The following is a 16,858-nucleotide window of genomic DNA, read 5'->3' on the forward strand; positions in this document are numbered from 1 at the left end:
ACAATTGGACCACCTGAACCAACCCCAAATGACTTTACTATTCTTATTTAATGTAGATTCTGTATAAGGTTCCGAAATTATAAAATAGTACTGTTTCAAAATGTTACCTTTATTGACCGCTGTAAATATTGTTTGAGGATATCAGCACGTAAAAAGTATGTTACTTTAACATTGTCATTAAATGCTCACAAGAGTGAGTTACGCAATACACTAATTGAATCATGTTTTCGTATAGTGTATTTGTTATGTGACTTACATTACAATATATATTACAACTATTATATGAGTACCCATATGCCTGGAGCGAAGAAGAATAGATTATTCATTCCTTAACGTCATGAACTAACTTTTTCGGACAATAAAATAATAGCTGTTTACTTCATATGCTCCTAGTTACTAAATTATTATTAAACATGTTTTTCTAAGTGATAAAAAATATTAGTTACAGTCCACATTGTACGTTACATATAAGGCTTGTTGGCATTCAGGCTTGTAATAACTGGACAAGTGACAAATTAATATTTTATAACAAACTTTAATTTCTGATAAATGTGATTGGCATTTTTCACATTTATTGTCAGTCAAACAAACAATACCTTTTGATGTATTACAAACATTATATAAACACATGCTACAACGAACACTTTTAACAAATATCATTTCGGTACTATTAACTAACAATATATATTATTCACTACTCCAAGCAATATTATCATTATAATTAACTATGTATTCATTATACAAAATGTTAAGTACATAACATATTACACATATCAGGCTCTTTTAATATCTATGTGTTATACTTATATTATACATGTTTCAAATTAACATCAGATTTAAAAAAATCAAGTGAGAAACATGTTATAGCATATATAATATACTACAAAATAGGATACATAACCTACTACAAAGTTGATCATACAGATTACCGTTTTAAGACAGAACTAACCTAATAATTTTCATTAAATTTTTCCAGGAAAAGTTAGTGGCATTGTAACTAAGAGGCCGTAGTTAATTTCTAAAAGGTCAAAATATATTCGCAAATGCATTTCCCTTCAAAACTTTATTTAATAAGTTCTTGACACCAAAACTAATGAAAAAACACAGCTATTCTAAACTACTAACGTAAAGATAATATTAAAAATTGACTTTATGAATTGGGTTTTCGGTAGCAAAAAAACTTAAAGTTTACAATAAGGTTTTATTATTCAGTAACCTTTTCGTTCAAAGTTCACATTTTATTTTATTTATCAGTCTCCTTAAAAAATGAAATAATATCAAACAAAGGTTATAGAGTACATCTCGTCTTACTTCACCAATCAGTTTACCTTTTTGCTCTTTTTTACTTTCTGTTTTGACACATTTCTTTTTGCAGATCCACACATTGCTGAGAAAGTAAGATATATAACAAAATACAATATAAGTAACACTGCAAGAATCGCTGTAGTCGGGACTGCGATAACATCAAGCAGTAAGTACTGGTGAAGCGGCATATTGACAGAGGCCGGCCGCAAGTGTGGCGCTCCCTGATGTCTGATGACGTACTCTGTCCAGTACACTGCTGTCTGCAGCGGCGTCATCGGCCGATCCCGAAAGCGGTAGGAAAGTCGCTTCATATTCTCATAGTAGCTAAAATCAAATCCAATATTATACAATTTTAAGAAAATCAAAGATGATAGTGTACTTGAAACGTATTAATTAATTGCGAGGATGCCTCCTTGTAAGAAGATCTAACAATGGTTGAACAAATTAGTAGTAGCACTTAGTGTGCGTCCCACAATTTATTTAGGGTACATTATGTACGCCTAAATGACAAAATAATTTTAACAGTAAAAAAGTTGTATAGTTCATAAATTCGACCTGTGTCTACATCATGTTTTATGTATTTCCTCCAATGTTTTCGAAACTGTTGAACTGATTTTAATTCATATTTTTTCGTAAAAACCCGCTGACAGATCCTAAAGCGACTGATAGCAATTTAATATTTTTAAGATTGGACCTGTATCTTACCAGGATATCAGTTTCGTTTTACATAGTCATACCACTGTTAGTAGAAGCCATATTGAATGTGATTAAGTAAGATTAGGCTGACCGTTAGCAAATATTTTTACATTGGTATTTTTAATAACAAACATGGCATATTATAAAGAAAATCAGTACAATCATTAATGCCACCAATACATTAAATATAAGGGAATGAGTATGAAATGACTTTTTTCATCAAGACTGATAACGAAACGTGGTGTGGCGTGATACTTCCTTATATATTTATTACTTATGTTATAGCTTACTGAATTGTATGATAGAAATCATTTCTTATCATTATTTCAGTTAATTTTTTTATTCAGCTTTATTATTCATTATTGTTCCTTTCTAAAAATCTAAATAATATTTTCCTCTGTGAGTAATACATCTTAAACTGCATTTTATTTTGGATTCATATTTCTAATTGCTTGGCTATTGCAATATCGTACGTTTGTAGAATTATTTTCACGTAACAAAATTTGTTGTGTTTTTAATATTTCTCACCTTGGGTCACTGAGGATTGTCTTGATTGCATCAGAGATGTCTTTCTGCGACAGATTGTCGATGTCTAACAGAACGCCTCCGCCTCGACGCACCACATTCTTGGCGTTCTGAAACTGGTCGGAGAAGAAGGGGATGGCAACTATCGGTTTGGCAAAGTGCGTAGCCTCTATCGTACTGGCCAGTCCACAATGTGTGATGATAAGCCGGACGTTAGGGTGAGCTGAAATGTCACGTGGGTAAGATTAACGATAGCGACAATGAAGTATGATATTTTAACATGTAAATCATAACTCTAATGGTCTGTTAAGAGGTAAAAACGTATTTTGCAAACTTTCAATACATGCCAATATACTCGTATACGAGATCGTGCAAAAACCCAAATTTTACGAAGGTTAGCTTTATTTTTTACGGAAACTCGGAATTTACCGCGCTAATATGGGTGTATCCAATATCGTAAGGTGACAATGTTCTTCGAAGTGGTTTGTAGTGACTATTATTATAAACATCCATCTCCGTGCTCCATCCCATCTTCCGAGATTGGGAACCGTTAAACATTTTCTAAGAACACAGCTTAGTGTTTCTTGACATCAAAAGAGAAATCTCACTTGAATGTTGGCATTTTAGTTACTTTATCTCGTTTTATAACGCTTTATTTCCGTGCTAGTGTCATGGTACATTCAGGTTTATTTACATTCAGGTCATGGAAAAATTCTGCCTTGTAAAAACCACCAATACCTTTTTCGCTGCCTTTCCAAAATCACATCAGAATCCAAATTCCATCCTTTTTCTCTGATTTCAATTAAGACTGGGATATATTATTACAGAGCTTACATTGGTTCTTCCCTGACTATTGCCGCACTGCTGACTGAAAACGACGAACTCTAGCATAGCACAATTTGACACCCTTGCCTAGTTTGCAAGATAAATCTTAGATTACGTGAGTAAATATCTTTTCAACAAAGGATCTCCGTTTTAGTATTACTGTTCTAAATTCAGAATATTTCAGTCTCAAACGGGAAAACCATCGGATTCCTTTATTTGAATGACAATATCTCTCCGAAAATTTGTTAAATGCGTCATCGGAAGTCAGTTTGCACCTACATTATACCTACATTATGATCATAAAGGAGAACAAACTTTATGAGCACGTGATGATTCTACTTGTGACATGACAAACCATCGGCTTTCTGTAAGTTTATAGATCTGTTACAATGGCTACACATAATCAGTAAATGATGATATTGTATAGGTATATGCAAGTTATTGATTAGCACTAAATCGTTCTTACTAGAAATTTGCGACGTTTCAAAAGAAATTATAAAACATGTTCAACACAAAATAATTGTCATGTCAATTATATTTCACAAAAATATATTACAAAATCAGTTATACATATTAACATACACTAGCTCAAGCTAAGTGATAATCTTTGCAATACATCATCACCAACAAATAAATAATTAGCTATAAGGAACAACACACAACTATTACTAGCTTAATAGTGCGCTATTTTCTCGATCAGCAATTTAGCTGGGGTAGAAATTGAAATCTGAATAATATATTATGTTTGACCCTCGAAAAAATAATGAAAACCAAGTCTAGCACTGAATATGAACATGTAGGGGAAGTACAAGAACATAATCCACAAAACTACTCTTCCATGCACAAATTGCTTTTTGTATTTATCGTTGGTTTTACGGAATCGGGTTGACAAATGTTGTATTATTTAAAGTAATCACCTTGAACAAAAATAATAAGATGAATTGGAAAAATAGTCATATTTTGAAGGAACTAGTTTTAGAGCACATTACAAACAAAGATGTTTGTGTTCGTTTAAAGACTTGACAATAATAAGAATAAATTGTATTTTCCCCTCCTCTATCTTTTATAACACCATGTAAAAATGTAACAATCAAAATGAGTTAATCTTATCAGTAATAAGATATCAAAATTATTTCTATACAATTTTTTGTATTTGGGTCTTCAAATACACCCCTATACTACCGGTGTTTTACGAAAACGATTGTACCAGTGGATCTTAATGAGTTTGGTCTTAAATTTTCGGTTGCTTAGGGGGTAAATAGATAACTAACCGATGACGTCTGCTTGAGGCAGCCACGCGCTGACAATAACGTTGGGAGGAGCGTCTGGAAGATCCTCCTCGTATTTGAAGATGACTTTCTGAGGCAGAGTGGCGAACACATCCAAAAACATTCGAATCACCTCAGGTGGCAGCGAAGAAACCCGCACCAATGACCCAAAACTGAACAAGATCACACCGTCTTTGGCGCTGTCCAACAGATCTTGCAGGTCCTAGAAAAAGTGCTCAGGATAATACAAGAACACTGGCACGATAACTATTGGATAATTCAAAATTTCTATACTAAGATGGAATAAGTTAAATAGTACCAGTCTGTTGGTTGTTGTTTTTAATTTTTAGTAAAATAAATTTTTGTATAGAATAAGTGAATAAAGAGGAAGTATAAGGAAGTTGACATTCAGTAATTCGTAACATTACGGTATTGGTGTGAGGAGCACATTTGAAAGTTATAGTGCATCGATCCCCAACAAAGGAGGAAGTAGGGTTTTAGGAGGCTAGACGGGAGGAGTAAACATAGCCACTACGGTTAAATGTGTGAAATTGATTTATTAATGTTGAAATAGGTTAGTAACTAAAATACTCATTTGACTTGGTGGCGGGTCTTCGAAAGGGAACCCCAAATTTCCATCTTGATTATTACTACAGTATACAGTTTTAAAAACTTTGTAAAACTACCATAGAGATTACCAACACTGGTTATGATACATTAGGTAGAGAAATTTGCATAGATAATGAAGTTATAAAAATGTGATATATAAAAAATAAATATTTGTAAATCAACTTTTAATCAATTAACTTACATTTAGGTAACTTACATAAATTTTACCTTGGGTAAAGGTTGGACTTCCTTGATGTGGATGCCTCCAACCTCGATCACGTTGGGCGTGAACGGTCGACTTTGCGAGAGGGTGTAGTGGCTGTTGACCAACACTAAGGAGGTTAGATGATTTACTTCCTCCATGGTAGGCAGCGTCTCTCGAAATACCCTTTCTACCAAAGTATGTGAATGAAGTTCCGACCAAAAATAGTAGATATATTTAGCGTAAACGAGGGTAATCGTATTGTACATTCTTTCGAAAATGCTCATCTCCGTACTATAGTCCATGAAATAGTTAGGAATGTACGAAGGGTTGTCGGGGAGACCGGTACGTTCCGCCATCCACGGAAGTGCGGTACTGGTCACCCAGCTGATGAGAGGCGCTTTCAGTTTGTACGCAAAGTAGTTGAAACAGTCGGCGCCAAATATTTCTCCTATAACTAAATCAAACTTTTCATTTAAAAGCGTCTGTACTCTAGTATTCGCGAGCACTGTTTCACACCTAGCCAAATGGATTTCTGTAATAAAAATAACCGTTTGGAAAACGTTAGGCATCTGTTCCTTTATAGAAGAAAGGCTGTAGCTGCTGACGGCCGAAGGGAGGTCGGAGGACAGGTCGATGTCCGTGAAGTTCTGCAACGGCTTCTTCTGAGGGAAACTGGAGACTACTGTGAGGTGGTGCCCTCTCTTGTGTAGCTCCAGGAGGAGAGGCTCCATCACTATAAAGTGACTGCGGGCGTTGTAGGGCAGCAGAGCCAAGATGCGGGCAGCTTCACATGATGTGGTGAATAGTGCAACCAACAACAGAGTTGAGATCAGCATCTGAAAAAATATAAATTCTTAACAAGTCTGGAGAACAAAATAATATCTAACAAGCATTCCATTTTCAAGGTATTCCAAAAGTTTAGACTGTATTTTTCTTTCTCTACTATATAATGGCTCAGACTATGTAAAGAGTTAAGTACCAATCTAACGTCAATGCACATAACATTTAATCTGATATCACTTATCAGGTGTTACATTGTTAGCTATCCCGATCTAAGAGTTTTTATTTTGACCCATAAACTAGCCCAAACATTTACAATTAACTAATCATACAATTAAGTAAGAATGCTTTTAAGTAATAAGTCTGGTAATACATTTTTCCAAGAAAGTTAAGTTTGCTATCAATAAAAATTTATTATTCCATCCGTTTGTCTTTTAAATATACTGTAAACATGTCATGTCCTTATGTTCAACAGTTTTTCTATGGGACTCATTAAGAGATGCTCCTAAATTCATTATAAAATGCCTAAATCGCTTCCTTCAATAATAAAAATGTTATATGGTTGTCCTTTCTTCATAAAAGATATCTTAAAAGCCTGTGACCAGAATTTTGTTTAAAAATTTAATCAAAACAATCCCAACCAAAATTATTCCACTCCCTTAAGATCAAAAGACAAATTTGCACCATGCTACTAGCAATGATATTTTATTACACAAAAAACACAATTAAAACGTTAAGTTTTTTGCATAGTAACACACTATATACATACTCTCAGTTTTGCGCATCTAAAACAAATGTTACGGACTTTAAAATAGATATTTTATCATACTGCTAAATAATAGTGTTTGATATATGAACAAGGTCTTTGAAGTGAATATATCTGTGCGATAACGTGACACATTATTATTTTTTTACTACACACACATTTTTTTACTAACCAACAGCTGTTTTTGATACCTCAGCTGAAAATTATGAATATGATAAGCTTCTTCATTACTCGAAGTAAGTGTCTTTCGGCAATTTAAAGTACTGTATTTCCACCATTCCTCACTGTAAACAAACAAGTTGACTTCTAGCGATGCAACCTACTAGTGCAGTTCGCATTAAGGCGGTGTTGCCATTTCGCTGCTTCCCATCAGCTGTTCCAGCTATTACGTGTATAGCTGGAACAGCTGATTACGTGTATAGCTGGAACAGCTGATACACGTAATAGCTGTTCCAGCTATATATGGACCGACAACATGTGCGGTCATATACCGCACATGTTGTCTGCAAAACATATAAATGTTTTTATCGCAACATTTGTTTAGACATGTTGAGACGGATCAGTAATTTTCTATACATGTAAAACTGGCAACACTCTTAGCCGCTGGATTTTGAGAGATAAGGAGTGTTCCAGATGCACAATACACTATTATCATGTGGACTGCACAATAGATGTATAATAGATTTTTTTTGTTATTACGATCCATCAAAACGTTGAATGTCTGTTCATAATTATCTCTGTATATTATTATATATCCGCGAGTGATTTCAATACAATCCTTATGACTACAAATATAGTCAAGTTGTAATTTATAGTAGGTCGTTATTGGCATTAATCTATTTTAAAAAGTTTAAAGTGCCCCATTTTGCAGAATTTGATGGCACAATGTCAAAGAAAGTTGCTGTTATAACTTTTGTTGACAAACAAAGACTTACAGAAATGTGTGTGTGTTGTTTAAAACTATAAACTTGGTAGATATGCTTAAAGTTGTTAAAATATTTGATACGCGGTCTGTCCTTACGTATGGGAATGTGTTATAATCTTTCTCATTGCATATCCAACCATTAATTGTAATTTTTGAAATTTTCCCTGAAAAAGAGAAAACAATCTATTTGTTTTGTGGCCAAAGACAAATGACAAATACGATGTGATTTTTTTAAGAATTGTTGGGCTTTCCTTGTAAGCAAAATATATAATCTATGGTAAGATCATCTTGTTTATCATTTTTATAAAGAACTTCCCAAGAATTCACTAAGTAAAATATTAACTTGTTGAGATGTATTGGGTATTAGAAAATTATATAGTTGTATCGTTTTATATATAACGTCTTCTATTATTTAATAATAAAAGTTAAATATTATTACTAAAACTGTACTTCTGTATGTTGTGTAAATATTAGTGTAAAAAGGCGTATTGAATAATTAGTTACATACTCAGACATGAAGCAGCAATATTCAAAACCGAAACATAAGTCTTGTCTTTCTATATTCACAACTTTAATTATACGGCTCGGACTTATTGAAGTACAAAAGTTTAAACAGGAATAAGTTCATTACTTAATTAAGGTTCTATTATTCTGTATATAACTGCTCCGACCTTAAAATACATATGCATGAGTTTGAATATTTCCATCATAATGCAAAAAGAAGTACACTTGAGGCCTACATATACACTGACGTAAATATTTCAAATGTGAATGAATCCCAGATTAAACTAACTGGTACTATAATATTTTTGTTGTAATAATTAATTTGTGGTAACCCACGAGTTGTGTAAATATTCACAGCAAGTGTAACAAAAATTGATAATTTCTTTTTCTTGTAATTATTGAGTTATATAACTAATAACTTGTCAATAACTATTATAATAATTGTCATTTAAGTTCTAAAATGTGAAGTAAAACACGTGGCTGTAACAATTGGTTGTCTACTGCACTCCTTGAACAATGAACATACCTCATTACGTCTTATAAAATTTAATCAGTGCCTATCGTTAATATTTGTGGAACATTTACTATCTATTTCACAATTATTCGCCTTATAATACTGAAAAGTACTAACGAAGGTGGCATTAATTAAGTAAAACCATAAAATGACGAGTTGGGCTTCACTTTGCAACCTTGAGTTGATAACGCGAAACAGTAGGTTGAACTTTTAATGATGTACGACTTTCTTTGTTGTGAGAGAAAACACTAATTTTCGTGCCTTGCAGAAACGTACGTGAATCACGCCTACCTTGACAGTATTTGGAGGTTAACGCCATATGTATTAATTCAAGTGTAACCTACATACTATTAGTTAGAACTGCAATACTTTATCAGGCCGTTCTATAATACAAAACATAGTACGTAATACTCACGCACAATCAAGTCTGAATCATAAGACACATTGAACTGAATATATGTGGTAATTTCTAATCAATAATCATATTATAAATGCGAAAGTGCTTGTTTTGTTTCTTTTAGTTTCACGCATAATCTACTCAACCGATTGTACTGAGGACATTCATACGGTCCCAAGGATGTATATAGGCGTATAGGGATAATCGTATTTCGAAAATCCCTCCGAGTTACGCCCACTGGTAGGGAAAATCCCATCCTGGTCTCTAAAGTTGTGAAATATTGATTAAAAGAGCATGTCTAATGTAATCGACTGTTCTGTGTAAGCATTGTTTGTTACTTTAAATTTTTTTACATTTATAGTGAGTACATTCTATAAGGAATAACCATTTTTGTTCAACCCGTTTTAGATTTCAGCAATTAGGTAAGTATCATATAAAACATAAGATGATCATAATTTGACTCCCTTTGAAGCAGTGGGCATTGGGCAAGGACTATGCTAGATTAAAGTTCGCAGGACTGTGCTTTTCAACAAATGTAGCCTAACAATTGCATCAATAAATGTTGTAAAATATTAAAAATATTTTTCATTTTATTAAATTAAATATTTTATATTTTCAAAATTTGTTGTATTTTACAAAAGTAGGCTTCTCATATCTGTGAATATATATATATATATATATATATATATATATATAATTAAGTTCTGAGTAAATTACAATGACCATTAAATATACACTTTTTATAATATTGTCTTGATCGTGGAAAGAAGGCAAACTCAGCACTCGCGTCCGAAATATAATTCACTTGAACCAGAAGTGCAAAACTTACGTAATTGCGTGCGAAGCAGCGGGTAACTGCTAGGAAAATATAAATTGGAGAACAGATATGACAAAACTATTTACTTTTTATATATTGCTAATGGTAATTGGCTGAGGGTTAGCGAAGCTTACCATTCTAAGAACTGGAAAAATCCATACGATATCTCAAGAACGTACTGACCTAAAGTTTTAAATTTTCATGGACCTTCATTTCAATACCGACAACATGATTTACGTCACTCCATGGGTTTGGCTGAGCGTCATTCAAGCATAGTAAGTAGATCGTCGTTACAAAAAGTAAAAATACAAATAGAGATTCTCGTCTAACTGTTAACATTGTTATAAACAAAATATACGTTTCTTATCAGGAATAACTTATAGCCTATATTTTAACAAGCCAATTTAAACTGATAATTCTACATTTTGTTTATAATTGTGTTATTATTTAAATTTGCCTTTTTTCAGATTGTATTTTTGTAGCATAAAGCTTGGTGTCCTAATCGCAACAGAAATTAGTTTCCTTAGTGCACTAATTTATAACTATTAAAGTGAGTAAACTAATCAAACATTTCCTATAATAACTAATGATAATTTATTATTAAATTATTTTGTTAATTGCGTGGAGTTTCCCCACAAGTCTCACACATCTAGAAGCACGTTGCTAATTACACCAAATGGTTAACACCTATCTCTCATTTCGCCCGTTTATCACCTGATATTGACGCAATAAAATACATGTAAACGCCCCAATTATAAACAACTTAGCTTACTTTAACATTGCCCATTAAACGTGATTGCGATATTCTGTGAGAAATACAACAGTTGTATTTACAATACTTGCCCAGTTCGTTTCCCATCTACAGAGACTTCTATTATACGAGACACTTCAAGATTGCATTATACCAATTTTCAAATGCACTTGCATTATTTCCGATGTTCGCATTTTTGGGTACTTTGAAAGAAATTGAGTCTATAGCCGAGGAGAATATTTTAGAAAATAATATATAAAATTCATAATATTTTATTCGCTGAGTTTTAGGGAAGCTCATTAATTGAGGGGATATAAAATGTCATTTTTTCTGTCTGTCTATCCGCAAAATGTTTCGAATACGAACTGGCCTACAATTTCAATTGTAAATTAAAAGATTAATTTCTATATTAGCGACACTGAGTTCGTTAGTGAACATTTCTGACATTGGTCTCATAAGGAACCAAGATAACAACGAGACAGTGGTTTTATACAATTATTTGAGATATTAAAAAATTACACTTTTATTCATAGAGCAAAAAGAAAATATAATTGGCTGATGAATATTTAAATTCGGTGACAAGATTTGACTTGATTTGATTTGAGCGCACCCTTGGGATGTTGTGCCCCCGCTAGCCTACCGGAAATTGTATTATTTGAACACTGCTATAAAACATAACTTACAGAACATAAATGGGAATGTATCATGTGGCAAGGTATCTAGAGAAAGATATTGATATATTTCGACTTTTACATGAAACTTCATTTTTACATATACAACATTTCATACAGCTCTCTTAAGGGTTGGTTTTGTAAGGAGTTTGCTCAAACGTAAACTTTCCAAGAGTATAAAAAAATATTTTAAAAAAAACAGTTCGAACAATCGCTAAACTGTAAAAGAGAGAATCGTGCAACCCAGCATTCAAAAGTTTGAAACTATTGACATTACCCTTGCCTCTACATACTGGAAACATTCATCTTTTTTCAAATCGAAACGCGAATTACACAAAAGACAGTTACGTTCACTCCTACGAAACTAGGATCAGGGTTAACTACCGGTCTGTGAAACTCTGAACGGTGGTTCATGAGATCTTGTCTTCACAGGCAGGAGTTCAATCTGTCAACATTTTACCAAATTCGATCCAATCCCAAAATCCCAAAGGCATTTAAAGCTCGTCTAAAACACGTTCTGATTGCAGAAGCATTTTATACCATAAACGCGTTTATGGCACAAAACTGGGAGGCCCATGTACACACTGACATGAGCTAGTTGGATAGAATTCGATTGAATGAACCTGAATAGATCTTTTATGTTTGGGTGTGACTTCTGTGACCCGTATGACTGAAAATTTTAAGATTATTAACGAAATGGACTATTGTAATACGACGTATATTGTTTGACACAATACAAATATAATTATTATTATTATTATTACAAGAATGAGTTCTATGATGGTGCATGTCCAAGAATTTGGATGAGCATCATTGAAGCTTAACTCAATTCCTCTTTTGCTTGCCTATAAACATATCTTTTATGTATGATTGTACGTCTGTGTCTGTCAGCAGGACATCGAGAGAACTAGATATAGGTTCGAAATTTTGCATGCAAACTTAGCGAAGCCTGCTATGCGAGTCGTGGTGTGGCATACTCTTACCTTGTGTATGTAATTTACAAACAAAAATATAATTAAAAGATAAATTTATTATGACATGTGATGAGCCAAAGTTCTGTAAATACTTTATGTAGTATTATTTTGGATACAAATATAAGGAATAAGTAAAATTACTAAATTCGTCAGCTGTCATAAACAGATTTTTTTGGTCAAATATTTTGTGAAAAATTTGAACTAATAATATAAATTGTATAATATCTAATATGACCTCTATTAAACAAGTTTTTTGGGATACATTATAAACAGAGAATGATTTACACAGTGTCACTATTTATGTTGTGTTTGGATTCCCTGTACATAATTTATAAAGCAAGAAAGATATTATGTAATATTATTAGAACAATATTTAATGGGTCTACAAATCTTTATTAAGCCTGACTATTAAACAAATACAAATACACACTTTAAAAACTAAACTAGTGGATTTCTAATAAACTTGTATGAACTTCAGTATAATGATACACTGTCTCAATTTATATTATTTCACATATCAAGCGTGTTGTCTATTAAATAATTATTATACTCGATAGTAATAAACCATAAAATATATTCAAAACAAATCATATATTAATTACAATAATACAATACGCTTAATAACCATCAATCAATCAATCTAGGTGGAAGTAGATAGTCTGAATCCTGCGTAATCTGTATATAAGTGCCTCACATAATCTCGTTATGCAACACTGTGTCGCTAGAAAAAGTATTTTATACAATCTGTATTCCCAAAATATATCATAATTTGATTCAGAAATCGTATTACTCAGCCAGGTATTTTTACTCAAACAAAATTTGAACATACATGCACCGCCTGTGGGCTTAACATCAATATTAATTAGACCTAACCTGTATAAAAAGTAAGTAGATAAAAGCATTAAATTGAAAAAGATGTAAATCATTATCATTATCTAATCTAAATGCGAAAGCATATACAGAATATTGGTACTTACATTGTAGAGGGCAGAGGTTTGAACCATTGACTGAGCAGTAATCTACTTCACTTACTAGGACGGGTCAAAGGTTGTCAGACTCAAACCGCTTTATCAGCGGACCAAGATTCCAGGTCAGAGTTGCCAACCTGGTCACATCCCAAACTATGGAGAAATGTGTCTATTAGTTTTACAACTGCTAACATGTTTAGGCTGACAGGTTTTACTCAAATGCTTTACATTACGATTTACAAAACTTGAGGCATATTTAGAATGACTTGTAAAAACTCGTCAAGGGATTCATCAACAGTACGCACTATATCCGACCTTACGAATTAATCACATAATAGACAATCGTGTGGCCATTTTGGCACCATTCAAATCTGTAGATAATCCACTGATAAAAATTAAAAACAATAGTAAGGATGTGAACTGGTTCAAAAAGCAAGGGGGTTTAACATAACATTATATACACCCCATATATGAACATTTTGCCAACCCCAACCCCATAATTTTAAATTACGCCAACTAGATGACTTATTATTATTTTTACCAATGTATTTTGGACGCTAATGTGCAACCTCATGAAGGCGGGGTTGAAATAACCCCAATACCTAAACCTCACTTGACTACGTTTCTAACAAAATTAGAATATTAAATATATATTTCATTATTTGTACTACAGTTCCATGACAGGTAATAAGATGATTCAGATATAAGGAAGACATATGAGCATGCGCAAGTGTGCAATTATTAAATTTTCTTGGGAAGTCCAAAAATAAATTACCTATGTGGAATAGACAGACCTATCGAATAGACACTTTACAAACAAATTGTTAAGCGTCAAAATAAGTGTAATTATCAAAAGCATATTTGTTCAATAAAATACCTTGTAGTACATACTTATTCACAAACGTGCAGTAATTAAACTGTCTGAAATTACTTGCAATTAGAAAAGAAAGAAATCTATTTGAACGTAATTATTTTGTGTTGTGAGAAATTAAACAATTAACGCCTGCGTAGACGTACGACGCAACTTGCTCATTGGATTTATATTGTAGAAATCTCAAACATTTTGAAGGCGCTACTTTTCATTACGTTAATGTTCCAATACACTGCATTACTTAGAATCGGTAAATGAATATCCATGTGATTTAGATTTTGCTTTTAGTTCGCATTGCGAACAAATTGCATATGCCTCAAAATAAGTTTAATTATCAAAAGAATACTTGTTCAATAAAATGTTTGAAGTAAATAATTATTTACAAACGTTGTCTTCAATAAATCTCAAACCTTTTCTCTTAATACTCTCATTTAATGCCTTATTTAAACTAACACAATTGTAATCGTTCTTTAATAAGATGTTTGTTTCATTTCAACACACTGACTGAAATGTCCTTAAATTATGTATTCGGGGTTGTAATGCATTATTTTTCTGATAATGCATCCATGTCAGTCATTTTTCTTCCAGAATTACTTTTTATAGCGTTTTTAATGTAACAAATTTTTAATATTTAATAGTTCTGGGTTAAATATTTAATATGAAAGTATTAAATTTTACTTTAAGTTTGTAATTGTTACAAACTTAAGTTTGTCTTAATATATATAGTATGTTCAAAATGTCAGAAACAAAATTTATACTATGCATAACAAATTTGTTTATGCTAAATTTCCTACCAGTGGCTATGTATTTTACATTCTACGAGTATATAAGTACTTAAATACATGCTATTACTTAAATATCAAACTAATAATATTAATGATTTTCCAGTATTTACGAGTATCTGGAATTTAACGAAAACCCTCCTCTCAAACGTTTTGTAAATTCACTTATTTGTGGTTTGTACCAGTATAATCAAAGATTGCTTAAAACATTTATAAATGATCCGTTAATAAAGGTCCCAAAAACAGTTAATCAATATTATATATTATAATTATGTGCTTTCTTAATTTCCGTGCCACATTTTCCATCCACATTCTTAGCATGTTACACTCTATTTTGTATAACGATTATTCCCCTTCCTATCTGTCTGAACGCTTTTCTTTCATTTCTGAAACAAGCAATTGGAATACTCGACGTGGAGCCTCTCTGTTATCTATTCCTCTTCATAGATCTTCTATTTACAGTAAATCATTCACAGTCTCTGCTTGTCGACTCTGGAATAATCTCCCGGATCATATCAGAGGTATTCGTAGTCGGGAACGGTTTCGGGGGGTGCTTAGCGACCATCTGTTCAGGGCCTCGTCGGGTTGACGATATCGTGGCATAGGGTATGGGACGATGGCTTTTGTATGAATGGTGATGGGTGAATGTCTGTTAATTTCCTTGCAAGTTTTATTCTATTTATTTATTGTTAGTTTCATAGAGAACCTTTATTTCATTTTATTACTTTATATAAATAAAGATTATAATTTTTGAATGTAAAATAGTAAACTGTATTGTGGCTCTTGCTTTACAGTAATAGTATAGTTTATTAATTTATGGTTAGGTGTAAGAGAGGTCTTAATAGTCCTAACCTCGCCAATTTAATATGTTTTATGTTGTATTCAATGAAGACATTTTTCATTTCATTTCATTTCATCTACTAAAAAAAGCAAAAAAGGCAAATAAAAAAGTAATTATAATGAATGGCGAATCTATAAAATCATAAAGAAGAGAGCCAGGACAAATTTAAAATTTACGTATTGGGTGAAATATTGGGTTGCTACTTTTACAGAAACTTTATTAATATTTTCCGAATTTAAACATTGTTTTACAATATGCCTCTTTCTATTTCTGTAATGTTATTACAACAACAATGCCAATACGTAAATTTCTGGATAATTAAAGTAGTATATAATTAACACATACACGATGACATGCAGTCAGTGTATATGCCTGGGGCAATGTTACGTCAACCTCTACTCATTTGGTAACAGTCAGGAGCAAAATGTTGAAGCCCGGACAGAGTACACGAGGCTACAGAAATGTACTACAATAAATCTGCCGTTTTCCGCATGTGATATTCAAATTTGTAGAGGGGTATTATAAATTGATATAGCAATACTGCATTATGTAGTTTACAGCTTGGTATAAAAAATAGGCTTATTGTTTTAGTACATCTTATTATTATGTAAAAACAATCATTATCACAATTATTATGTATAAAATGCTCATAACGCCTGGAATGAAATATGTTGCCAAAATATAATTTAAATAAATTAAACCAAAATGTATAAAAGAGGAATGGATTTAACATTGAAAATAGTTTATGGACTCTTGAGCAATGGTTACAATTTTAACACATTAAAAGGTCTTTTAAGATAATTAGTTCAGGATATTTAGACATTGAGTGAAATTTGATGTTCTCTTTTATCTGAATAATTCAGA

General features: G+C 32.4%; 1 protein-coding gene across 1 annotated transcript; it reads right to left on the bottom strand.

Annotated features, from left to right (window-relative positions):
* Positions 1-515: 515 nt before the first annotated feature.
* LOC124354950 (UDP-glucosyltransferase 2-like) lies at positions 516-13,661 on the bottom strand. The gene is made up of 5 exons (XM_046805779.1): positions 13,510-13,661; positions 5,457-6,269; positions 4,623-4,842; positions 2,530-2,749; positions 516-1,629 (listed from the first exon to the last, which is right to left on the bottom strand). The coding sequence occupies exons 1-5, from the start codon at positions 13,534-13,536 to the stop codon at positions 1,320-1,322; spliced, it is 1,590 nt and encodes a 529-aa protein (XP_046661735.1). The 5' UTR covers positions 13,537-13,661; the 3' UTR covers positions 516-1,319.
* Positions 13,662-16,858: the final 3,197 nt, after the last annotated feature.

Source organism: Homalodisca vitripennis, chromosome 2 (assembly GCF_021130785.1).
Source record: "Homalodisca vitripennis isolate AUS2020 chromosome 2, UT_GWSS_2.1, whole genome shotgun sequence".
Taxonomy (NCBI): Eukaryota; Metazoa; Arthropoda; class Insecta; order Hemiptera; family Cicadellidae; genus Homalodisca; species Homalodisca vitripennis.

Bases quoted from the DNA above. Each gene is read 5' to 3' on its own strand.
- LOC124354950 (XM_046805779.1), bottom strand. From the start codon at position 13,536: ATGGTTCAAACCTCTGCCCTCTACAAT. The intron at 2,750-4,622 runs GTTAGTTATCTA...GTGACATTTCAG, and splicing joins GCCTCAAGCAGACGTCATCG to CTCACCCTAACGTCCGGCTT. The intron at 1,630-2,529 runs GTGAGAAATATT...ATTTGATTTTAG, and splicing joins ACAATCCTCAGTGACCCAAG to CTACTATGAGAATATGAAGC.